Source organism: Ursus americanus, chromosome 12, assembly GCF_024610735.1.
Source record: "Ursus americanus isolate L20-20 chromosome 12, mUrsAme1.1.p, whole genome shotgun sequence".
Classification (NCBI taxonomy): Eukaryota; Metazoa; Chordata; class Mammalia; order Carnivora; family Ursidae; genus Ursus; species Ursus americanus.
In genome coordinates, this window is record NC_142138.1 from 11347806 (window position 1) to 11359931 (window position 12126).

Sequence of the window (12126 nt, forward strand, 5' to 3'; positions counted from 1 at the left end):
TGGACGCTCAACTGACTGAGCCACCAAGGCGCCCCTGAAGCCGTATCTTTGATTAACTTTCTCCCCTTGCCTTATCCTGCTTCCTGAGAGCACTCACTCAATAAATCACTCTTACAAGAGTCCCTATTTCAGACTCTGTTTCTAGAGAAACTGACCCAAAGCAGTCCACTTCTGGGTCTTTTCTGATTACTCTTTAACGGGGCTTATTATTTGCTGGAACAGAGTGTGGAAGGATGAGGAGGAGTAAGCTGGGGCAATCTGCAACTTTCATTTAGACTGGCTGTCTTAAATACCCTCTTAAGTTTATTACCTCCTTTGCAATGGAGCTCCTAGAAATCCCCTTCAGTCACACTCTCTCTGCTTCAACTGCCTTCTCACCACCTGCTATGCACTGAATTCATATGTTGTACCCACAATGTGACTGTATATGGAGGCAGGGCCTGGAGCTGGTTATTAAGGTTAGATGAGGCCAGACTATGGCACTGATACAAGAGGATCTGTCCTTTTAAGTAAAGACACCAGAGAGGGGCGCCTGGGTGCTTCAGTCAGTTAAGTGGCTGACTTTGGCTCAGGTCATGATCTTGGGGTCCTGGGTTGGAGCCCTGGGTCAGGCTCCCAGTTTGGCGGGAAGTCTGCTTGTCCCTCTCCCTCTCCTCTGCCCCCCACCCCCACTGGCACTCACTCTCTCTCTCTCTCAAATGAACAAAATCTTTAAAGAAGAAGAAGAAGAAGGAGGAGGAGGAGGAGGAGGAGGAGGGGAAGGAGAAGAGGAAGAAGAAGTGACACCAGAGAGTTCTCTCTCCCGCTCTGTGAAGAGAAGAGGTCATGTGAGCACGTAGGGAGATGGCACTCATCTCCAAGCCAGGAAGAGAGGTCTCACGGGAAACTAACTACGCTGGCACCTTGATCTTGGCCTTTCAGTCTCCAGAACTGTGAGAAAATAAATGTCTGCTGTTCAGGCGTCATAGCCTGAGGTAATTTGTTTCAGCAGCTCGAGCTAAGACAGCCTCCTTCACCATGCTTCCCCCAGCAGTCTCCTTGGTGTATCCTGCCTGTCTCTCCTTCAGCTCTGTCTCCCCAGCCATTCTGGGTTATTAACCTCAGCCCTCTGGGGACATTCCCCCTCCTCTGAAGCTACCTGCAGGCTGAGATGGCTTCAGTCTAATAAAAAAATTGCTGAAGCAGCCTTTCGTGTCTGTGACATGTTCAAGAAAGTCTCTAGTTCTGGGAGAGCATGGCAGTTCTCAGCTTCCTTTTTACCAAAATCCTGATTTCACAGTAATTAGTGAAAATCCTTTCCAGTGAGAGGCTGTAACTATTTCCTTGAAGATGAAATTCTTTTTTTCTTTCTTTTTATAATTCTTTTGTTGTGAATAATGAGTTTTGAGAAAGGGGATGAAGTAAAAATCCCTTTACTCCACCATCTTTACCCAGAAGTATCCATCTTATATTTACATATGATTTATATCCCTTTATAAAGTATCATCTTTGCTGTCTGTATATATGCTTTTTTTTTTTTAAAGATTTTATTTATTTGACACAGAGAGACACAGGGAGAGAGGGAACACCAGCAGGGGGAGTTGGAGAAGGAGAAGCAGGCTCCCAGCTGAGCAGGGAGCCCGATGCGGGGCTCGATCCCAGAACCCTGGGATCATGACCTGAGCTGAAGGCAGATGCTTAATGACTGAGCCACCAGGCGCCCCTGTATATATGCTTTCTAGTGTATGGATGCATAGTTGTTTCCAGTTTCCTGTCCTGTAAATAGCATTGCTATCAATCTTTCTGCACTTGTCATTTATCTGATTATTAGAATATATTCCTAGAAATGCAATTTGTGTCAAAAGCTATGTGTGTGTTTAAAACTTTGCACACTGCCACATGTAATTTTTGAGAAGGTTCGCTATCAGCTACAAAGGGCTATTGGAGCATCACCTAGAAAGTGAAGCGCCCAAAGGATGCCCCTCATAGAGGGGCCTTCCTGAGACAGGAGTCATAACAGCAATACTTTAAAAAAGTCTGTATAAATGAGTGAGAGACACAAGAATTTTCATTTGTGCAATATTTCTTTGCCCTGTTTGAGCACATGGTTAAAATGTCATTAGATATTTACTTTTTAAAAAAGTAAAAAATTGGGGTGCCTGGTTGGCTCAGTCAGTTAAGCATCTGCCTTCGGCTCAGGTCATGATCCGGGTCCTGGAATGGAGCCCAGTGTTGGGCTCCCTGCTCAGCGGGGAGTCTGCTTCTCTCTCTCTGCCCCTACCACCCCCATTTGTGCTTTCTCTCTCAAATAAATAAAATCTTTAAAAAATAATAATAAAAAAACAAAAAAGTAAAAACTTGATACAAGGCACTGTGGTAGGCACTGGCCCACAGTAAGTGATCCAAAGGTGTATATTTTATTAGCTAGCTTTATGAAAAACTCCCCAAGGATGTTATAGTATAAAGAGATACAGTCAACACATTTTAATTGAAAATCTACTATGTGCCAGGCACTGTTCTAAGGCCTGAGGATACAGTCAAGCAAAAGCAACAAATATTCCCTGCCCTTGTGGAATTTACATTCTAGTGAGGGAAAGAGACAATAAACACGATATATATGATAAAGAAGAAAAAAAATATGTGTTAGCAATAAGCAGGGCCATCCCTGAAAGGTTGTGGTTGCCGAGGGCGATTCAATCATTTGAGCCCCTACCCAAGATATTCACACTTGAAAGCAGACTGCACTGCCCCCATCTTTCACAGCAGGCTTGGGATATGATTAAAGGGAAAAAAGCTCAGTTGAATTTTAGTGGTAGTGAGAAAAGACGAGTAAGGTACCAGATGCCCTGAAGCACAGGACCTAGGGCGGCTAGTCCCAGAACAAAGGAGACAAACAACCGGGAAGGAAGACTGAATGTGTTTATGTTGCAATGGTGTGTGTGGGTGCGGACCGGCAAGGGTGATGAGACGCTGTAATTGTAGATACCCGGGGCCAGGGAAGGCCTCGCTGAGGAGATTCTGTGTAAGGATCTGAAGTTCGTGAGGAAGCTAGCTGTACAGATAGCTAAGGAAAGAGCCCTCTGGGCAGAGGAGGCAAACTCAAAGGTCTCCCAGAGCACACAGCACGCTGGGAGTCAGGAGTCAGTGGGTAGGTGGAGGTAAATCCAAATAGGGGATGAAGGGGATCGAGGAAGCCAACTGGGGACAAATGAGACTTTAAAAAGATGATGGGGTTTAGCAGTGAAGAAAAAAGAAAAAAGATAAAGCCACATTTTATTATACCTATTGCTGAAACGTGGAGAGGTTTTTATAAGGTGAAGTGAATCTTTAAAGTCCAGGAAAACGAAGGTGAAAGAATGCTGTTTTTAAGGATCATAACATGGTATTACAAGCACTACACTGATAACTTGTTCTCTGCATCCACAGAAGACAGACACAGAGAAAGAAGACTTAGAGATACTTTACCAGGCCTGTGCCAAAGAGATCAATCAGACAACCCCTGGAGATCCCTTCAGGCAAGCGCGAGCCTCAGCACTGTTTCTTACACAAAGAATCACCGACATTTCAGTTTAGGAAGTTGGCCAAAAGAAAATCCTTAGCATTTCATTTTATTGAACATGAACACAATTGCTCCAAGTCACCTTCCTTCTCAAAAGCCTTAAATGGCTCCAGTGTTAAGGGAAGATATTTGAAAGCATTAAAAGCTCTCTGTGATCTGGCTGTAATGTATGGTGTTAGTCTTATTCTTTGCCCTAGTCAGACTTAAATATTCATCACCCCCAAATGTGTCTGAGGACAGAGTACTCCTCACATCTTCGATCACACCAACATTGCTCTTCAAATACGTTACTCTCCTCCATTTATCCAAAACCTACCTTTCTGAGAGTAAATTTGTGCAACAAATCTTGGTAAGTGGTTTACCAGGAAGTATTAAGAACCTTAAAACTGTTCCTAACTTTGACTAATTCCCTTCTGGGAATCTCCTCTAAGGAAATCATCTGAGACGCAGGCAAAGATTTTTTGCACAAAGATGCCCTCAGCAGCATTATTGATTTTTATTTTTCTATTACGAAGAATGTCAAGCATACACAGAGAGGTGCATGCAGTGAGGTCCCATATATCCACCAACCAGATTTAATCCTTTACTGCCATACTTGTTTCAACTAACACTTTTTCCCTTAAAAAATATGCGTAAGAATTTTAAAGCAAATCCCAGCTATCAGGGCATTTTACCCCTTTATACTTCGATATACATGTCTGAAAAAATATGAGCATTTTCTTACCTAAGCTTAATGCCAGTAACACAGCTAGCAAAATGAACAGTAACACCCAATCCATAAGCATATTCCCTCAAATATGCTTGTTTTGCTCAAATCAGCAGCCAAATAACATCCGCACATGGCATGTGGCTTTGGGGGCTCTTATGTCTTTTTGAATCTAGAGTGGACCCCTTCCTTAATTAAATACCATTTTTCATGCCACTGATTTATGGAAGAAACCAGGTCACTTGTTCCGTAGGATAAGCCACATTCCAGATTTGTCTGTGAATCAGTCGGGATAGGCCAGGTTATAGTCCTAATTTCACTGGCTTAAAACAATGAAGCTTTATTTTTCCTTCTGTATGTCCAACTCACACTGAGACGTCTGCTCCCTGCTATCGCCAGCTCACTTCCAGACCCAGACTGGTGAAGCAGTTACTTTGCAGAACATCTTGCTGGCCGTTGTGACAGAGAAAGAAAAGAGCTTTGAAGCGTCTCATGCAGGCCTCGCTACCACTTTCCCCTCATCTCATTGCCCACAACTGGTCACATGGCCCTACCCAAACGAAGAAGGCCAGGAGGTCTATCTCACCACGTGCAGGAAAGGCACAGATCTGGGCATTTCGGTGAGCTACAAAATGGCTACTAGTCTGTTTGCTGCCCTGTGGTGTCATTTTACTTGCTTTTCCATCCCCAGTATTTCCCGAAAAATAGAAGTTAACTCTAGAACTTGATTCAATTCAGGCTCAGTAATTTTGGCAAAAGGACTTCAGAGGTTGGCCTGTGTGCCTGATATCGCATCACATCAGGGGCACAGAGTAATAACTGTAGCGGATTATAGCAGCAACAGCCACTGCCCCCTGCCTCCCACCGTATATATGCATATGCGAAGACCATGAGAGAGAGGCAAGAGTGAGAGAGATTGAGTTTAAGAAATTGCTCCTATGATTATGAAGTCTGGCAAGTCCAAAATCTGTAGGGTTGGCTGACAGGCTGAAGAGCTGTTGTTGCACAAGTCTGAGCGCCGTCTACTGGTAGAATTCCTTCTTGTCCAGGAAAGGCCAATCTTTGGTCTATTAAGGTCTTCAACTGATAGGATGGAGGGCAATCTGCTTTACTCAAAGTCCACCGATTTAAATGTTAATCTCATCCCAAAAATACCCCACATATAAACATTCAGAATGTTTGAACAAACATCTGGGCATTGTGACCAGTCTATGACACACATAAAATTAACTATCACAAACATATTTCACTAAGATTATGGTATGGGTTGAACTATATCTCCGAAAAGACATGTTGAAGTCTTAATCCCTGGTACCCGTGAATGGGACCTTACTTGAAAATATGACTGTTACAGATGTAATTAGTTATGATGAGGTCATACTGGAATAGGGTGGGCCCTAATTCAATATGACTGATGTCCTTAAAAGAAGAGGAGAAGATACACAGAAACAGGTACACACAGAGGGAAGATGATGTGAAGACACACAGAACGCCATATGATGATAGAGGCAGAAATTGGAGCTACAGTGCCACAAGCCAAGGAATGCCAAGGAATGCCAGAAACTAAGAGAGAGGCATGGAACAGATTCTCCTTCGGAACCTCCAGTAGGAACAAACCCGGTCAATACCTTGATTTCTGACTTCTAGCCTCTAAAACTGCGAGACAATAAATTTCTATTACTGTAAGCCACCAAGTTTGTAGTACATTATTATGGCAGCCTTAGGAAACTAAAATGAACGACATACACAAAATACTATGTTCTAATGTCACTGTTTCTTTTGTGTTTATCAACCTGTGATAAAGTTAGGTTCGTACATTTCTGTTTGTTTTCAAAATTCTGGACTTTCTTTTTTGTTTTAATGTTTGGCTACATTAGTTACTTATGTTTTCAAAAGTCAAGCTATATAATAAAGCATATTCAGAAAAGTTTTTTATTTCCCTCTAATCTGTCCTATCCTGTTCCATACTTCCCCAACATATACAAAAAATCAACTAATATCAATAATGGTTGTCTGTGGGAAGTCAGATTATGTTTTTCCTAATTCTTCTTTGAGATTTTCAAATCAGGGCAAAAATAAAATTAAAAGAAAAAAATAAAATTATTTGTACAAGGCCCAGCTCAAGTCCCATGGCCTCCACGAAACCTTTCCATAAGTACTTTCTCTTTTCTGAACTCATATATTTACTGTCTATATTGCTCACTTAGCTCTTTTCATCAGTCCAATCAATGAATTAAAAAATTAATGCACTGAACCTAAAAAAATTCATGCACTGAGATCTGACAGGCACTCTGTGAGATGCCGTGAGGACACAATGTATTATCAGTGAAGTTTTCATATATAGTCATTTCCTTCATTAAGTTGTATATCGAAGTGAGAGCTTTCTTATAGCCCACATGGTGGCCATCACTCCTGACTAATGAACCAAATTCCTTTGCACAAAATGTTGAAGAGAAAATAAAAACTAAAACAGATTGATACAAATCCTTTTAATAAAGCATACCAATGACAGCTTCATGTTTAAATAAATATATTGTTAAAAAATCATGCAAGAGCATTTTGTTATAATTACTAAGAAAGATTTGAGACTGCTAGTCCCTCTGCAGAAACACTATGCACAGATGCAAAATGATCAAAGGCTGATATAATAATGAATCTCAAGTAAGTGGCGTGGCCATCTCGTGTCTGCAAAGGAAAAATCAATATGGAAGCTTTTAGCAATTCTAGTTAACTGTTAAATAGCAGTTAGCAGAAGAAAGGGTTTGATGCAAAAATGATATCCTAAATATGTAATAATATATGAGATATAATATTCAGAGGAGAAGCCAGCTGCATATAACAGTACCGCTGCTCTTCTGTATCATCAGGCAAATATCAGCATTGGTTTGATGCAAAAATAGCAGGTGGAACTAAAAATCACCACTTTACATTTCTGAATAATTTTTTTAAAGTGTCTTTCTAAAGTATTTTTCATGTTAGGAGACTTCCTTTGTTTGATGATTCCTCTGACTATACTACCCTGACTATACTACATTTTATATTTTTACATTTATATAATTTCTCTGGAAAGCAATATGGCAATATATAAAAGCAGCTATAAATAAGTCTACACTGATGGATCCAGTAATTTCAATCCTTGGAATTTAATCTTAGAGAATAATTTAAAAGGTGAAGATCATGGTAGTGAGAACATGCGTAAGATGTCCCCTGTAGGATTACTTACAATGACAGAGGGAGGAAAAATGAAATTAGTGAACATTTGCTTATTTTCATACATTCATTTTAAAATTACAATTATGAAACTTGTAATATAATATTGTTTAAAAAGATACAAAGTTCTTCATTTTTACTATTATAACTATGTGACGCACATTGACAACTAGAAGAAAATAAGTGTAATAAAAGCTCTTGTGGCAGGATACTAAAATCATGGGTGACTTCCAGCTGCCCACTCCCCCTTACTACTTTCCAAATGTTCTATAATGTTGCAACGCTCCTTGATTCACAGTGAGTCCTGAAACAAAATACTTAGCAGAGGCTTACTAATCATAACCCATTAGTAAAGATGGAGAAAAACAGGCAGATAAAATTCAGTCTAATTAATCATTTTTCTGGCCCCCACTGGCCTCTCCAGTCGTTGGGCACATTTGGGTGGTGGGGAAGATAATTAATAGCATTCAAAAACTTCCTACAGAATCTTTTGAAGCACGGATTTCATAGCAGCACCCAGTAAGTTGTGAAGAAGGAAACTTAATGGACTAGGTTTCTCTTTCAGCCTCATTTAGAGAAACTTTAATTAAACAAACACTACCACCTAAAAAAAAAAAAAAAAGCCCACACATTCAGTTGTTTCACTTTTTTGTGTTTGTCTAAACCCAGGGCCTGATAAACTAGCAGGAACAGAGAAACTCCTGATGAGGCAGCAGCTTCCTCATCAACGGGCATTCATTCCACTTGACAAGCAAAGCCCAATGGAATGTTGTCGAAAAATGCTGGTTCTCTTTCCACCTCGTCTCTCTTTGGCTTATTTGTTGCTGATCCTATGCTCCAGTTCCCCTTATGTGAATCTCCCTTGTCCTTTCATGCTTAAATTAACATCCGATTTTGGCATCTCAACCTTTTTTGATTCCTATTCTAAAAGGCCTACAGAATCAAATGAAAGAAAGCAAAGCAAGTAAATACTTCAAAATGAACAAAATAAAAACAAATAAGTGAATTGTTTTATCCTTGTTGAATATCCTGTTATTCAATGGCAGATAAAAGCCTAGTTTATGCATGCTTTATTTAGAGTATAATATTGTTGAGAACGACCTTCTCTTTTGGTTGATTAGGTATAGAACCTATAATACATTAACTTTGTGACTAAGGAGATAGATTTAAAATGTAAATACATCGTGCTGGCTAAAGATAATGTTTATCTCTACAAAGTATTATCAACTTACCATAATTTCTTCATTTTGAAGCTGTCCCTCTGTGTGGACTAGATCTAAAAACACAAATTTAACAGAAATGAGTTAGGGTTCAAAACACATGAGGATAGCTACTGAAATTTATGTTCAGCAAAACACGCTGTCTGGTAAACTATAGTTAGATCAGACATACCAGGGTTTGGGGGTTAAAATTCAATATCAAAATAGGAATATTTGATATAAAAGGCATGAAAGATAAACTGTGGGCTCTAAAACATCTCTAGCGAGGATAAACTAAAGGAAATGTAAATCAGAGTAAGGGAATATAAAGTAAGGAATTGATAAAATGTGAACATCCCTTTTAAGGATCAAGCCACTCCCACTTATTAGAGGCCTGAAAGGAGCCATCTTATTGCCACTCTCATGGGTAATGACTACAGCTCAGTTTCTCACGCTGAATTTTTACTGTGATGTTGAATTATGTTGCCCGTGAATTGATCTTTTTTGGTATCCAACTTTAGAAAACCTTTACTTATATAATTTTAAAACAGATTAACTAAAAAACAAAAAACAAAAGCAGATTAGCTTAGTTGGTCACGAGTTAATCATATCAAACATTCTTTTGGAAACATGAATATTTGATTGATATAATAATAAATACTGACATTATTTAGAAATTAATTTTATTTGTATCAGAATAGTTAGTGCACATAATTTTTAAAGGCACATACACAAAAAGGGTGGTCTCTGGGAAGTAAGATGGTGCATGACTGTTTCCTAACCTCTCTCTGAGGTAATGAATAGCAATCCCCTGCTTGACCCTTTCTTTCTCTTCCAGTCCTGCTCCTGAGAGGCAAATGTTTTCAACTCCTTCAGCCTTTTTTCCTTAGAATTGTAACATGCTTATATTCCTTTTCTCGATTTATCAATGTTTTACAGACTTTATATTATGGTAGAGGAAAATTTAGGTCTCTTACATCAATATCTTCTTCCTCTTCCTACAACATTTCCCTCCTACCATCCTCTCAGTTTTGAAATTGGATTACATATTGCCTATGTAAATGTTATTTATGCTGAGATAAGTATTGATTATGATCCCATTTTCTTTCTTATACAACTCCTCCTCTACCAGGAGTTAATAATAACCTCTTGTTTCATTGCTTAGTTTTTTAATTATGAAAAATTAGAAAATCTCACTTACATCAAAGAAGACACAATATAATTCCTGTATATACCCATCATCTTGATTTTATAATTACTAACATTTCACTATACTTTCACTGATTTATGGATTTTTTTTTTTTGCTAAAGTATTTTATTTTTTTAAAGATTTTATTTATTTATTTGAGAGAGACAGAGAGTGAGCATGAGCAGGGCGGAGGGGCAGAGGGGGAGAGAGAAGCAGATTCCTTGTTAAGCAGGGAGCCCAACGTGGGGCTCGATCCCAGGACCCTGAGATCATGACCTGAGCTGAAGGCAGGCGCTTAACCAACTGAGCCACCCAGGCATCCCTTGCTAAAGTATTTAAAAGAAAATCTAAGACAACGTGACTTTTCACCTCCAAATATCTGATTATCCATTTCTCAATAATAAGGATATTTTCTTACATAACCATAATACTATTACCATACTAACATTAAAAATACTTTAATATCATATAATACCCAGTCCACATTCAGATTTCCCACTTGTCCCCAAAACATCTTTTTATAGTTGGTTTATTCACATCAGAATTAAGTCTCCTTTAATCTTGAACTGCTTTCTCTCCCCCACACACATTTTTTCCCATGTCACTGACTTATTGAAGAGACCAGGTCAGTTTTTCTGTAGAATGTCCCACATTTTGTCATCTTGCCTCTTCATGGTTTCATTACATTTATTCCTCTATCCTTTGTTTCCTATATACTGGAATTAGAGCTAAAGGCTTAATTATATTCAGGGTTTGAGGCCTTCATCAAATGTCTGGTGATCTTTGGCTATCTTTTGTTACTTATAAATAAATCATTTGAAAACTGTGTGCATGAACCAGGCTCACTGACTAGGACTTCAATAGAGTGACCAGGAATGAGCTAGCCTTTGTCAGTATCCATATATCTTTTTTTCTGGAGCCATTCGGTTTCTCCAAAAATATTTAGTCTCCTGGCCAGGGCTATATTCTTGAGTGCTGTCATAAATAGTAGAGCACAGAAGAGTTCTCGCCATTCAGTATGCAGGCTTCCACTTAAATACCCTGTTTTCAACTCCACATCTCACTTACCTTCTCTACTACGTCTGGTCTCCCTGAGTTCTGAGCCTCAACATTCAGTGTTCCTCGTTATCCCCTGCAGGTCGTTTCTGGGAGGAAGGAGGAGTCATCTAGCTTTGTGGGACAGGAGAACTTACCCTAGGGTCAAACACTCTGTATATAGATGTTCAACCAATCACTCTTGTTTTCTGGTCCATGTCTCACTCGCACTTTCCATGGTACCTCTGCCTTCAAATTCTAGACCTTCCTGAGGCTTTTTGGGCAAACTGGCTTGCTTTACATTGATATTCTCCTTGGAGGGCACTTAGGTTGTAACCTACCCCATTTAGCTACATTAGCTACTTCTCTTCCATCTGTGTTCTCTCTTCCATAATATAGATTAACCTCTCACATCCTCTTTGGTCTCCTGTTTTTTGTTTGTTTGTTTGTTTTTAGTTTTTGTCCTTGTAGGTTTATGCCTCCTTTTATTCCTTTACTATTATTTTCACGGTATTTTGGGAAGGAAAGGAAATAGACACGCGAAGACAACATGTTGTGTTTAATTGGAGGCAATTCTGCTGATGATATTTAAGTAGTACCATTAGGAAGGAAGGAAAGACAAGAAACTAACATTTATTGTCTACCATATATAGTAAAGTAGATACTATGGTCACAAAAACCTTAAATGGTAGGTTACTGTCCCATTTTTCAGATAAGGATTCTGAAACTCAGAAAAATTAAGTACTAACATGCTAACAGTTACATAATCAGTAAGTGAAGAAGCAGTCCTGTATTCAAACCTGGGTTTTTCTAGGCTCTTCATAAGTCACAAGAGTCATCTTTTTTCACCAAAATGCCCCTCAACTGGAGACACAGAATCAAAGGACAATTCTCTACTCCCTCATGCCCAGAACAATGCTGGTAAAAAAGCACATACCTCTTTCAATCCATGGCTCAAAATCAACTGGCTCTTTAGATGTGCTCTTTTCAATCCTCAAGGTCCTCACTGACATTGTAAGTAAACAAAATAAAGTGTTAATTACCTACCTGATTTTATGTTGCTGTCCCTATATTCCTTTTTTTCTCTGTCTGAAAGGGTCAAGCACTGGTGGGACTGCACAAAGTACTGGGATCAGAAGCACATGCTCTGAAAATCATTTACATGTTCTGTTTTTCTATAGGGCCCCGTGGTAAAATGCAGTCTTGTGGCACTGTAATCTTATACATGTTTGCAAAGCGCACAATACAA

The 12126-nt window shown here is 39.3% G+C and overlaps 1 protein-coding gene across 5 annotated transcripts in view; it reads right to left on the bottom strand.

The window, feature by feature from the left end:
* The window catches only part of IFT25 (intraflagellar transport 25), a 45335-nt gene that overhangs the window by 4595 nt on the left and 28614 nt on the right, over positions 1-12126 (bottom strand). For 3 of the 5 annotated variants that reach the window (XM_087865896.1, XM_087865897.1, XM_087865894.1), the window contains exons 5-7: positions 11815-11883; positions 8687-8730; positions 1508-5327 (exon numbers count right to left, since the gene is read on the bottom strand). In XM_087865896.1, coding sequence (XP_087722022.1) covers positions 5187-5327; positions 8687-8730; positions 11815-11883 — 254 coding nt within the window. In that variant the 3' untranslated portion in view covers positions 1508-5186. Of the gene's footprint in view, positions 1-1507; positions 5328-6718; positions 6930-8686; positions 8731-11814; positions 11884-12126 lie in introns of those variants that run through there. The other 2 variants (XM_045799497.2, XM_087865895.1) reach the window with 2 other exon arrangements.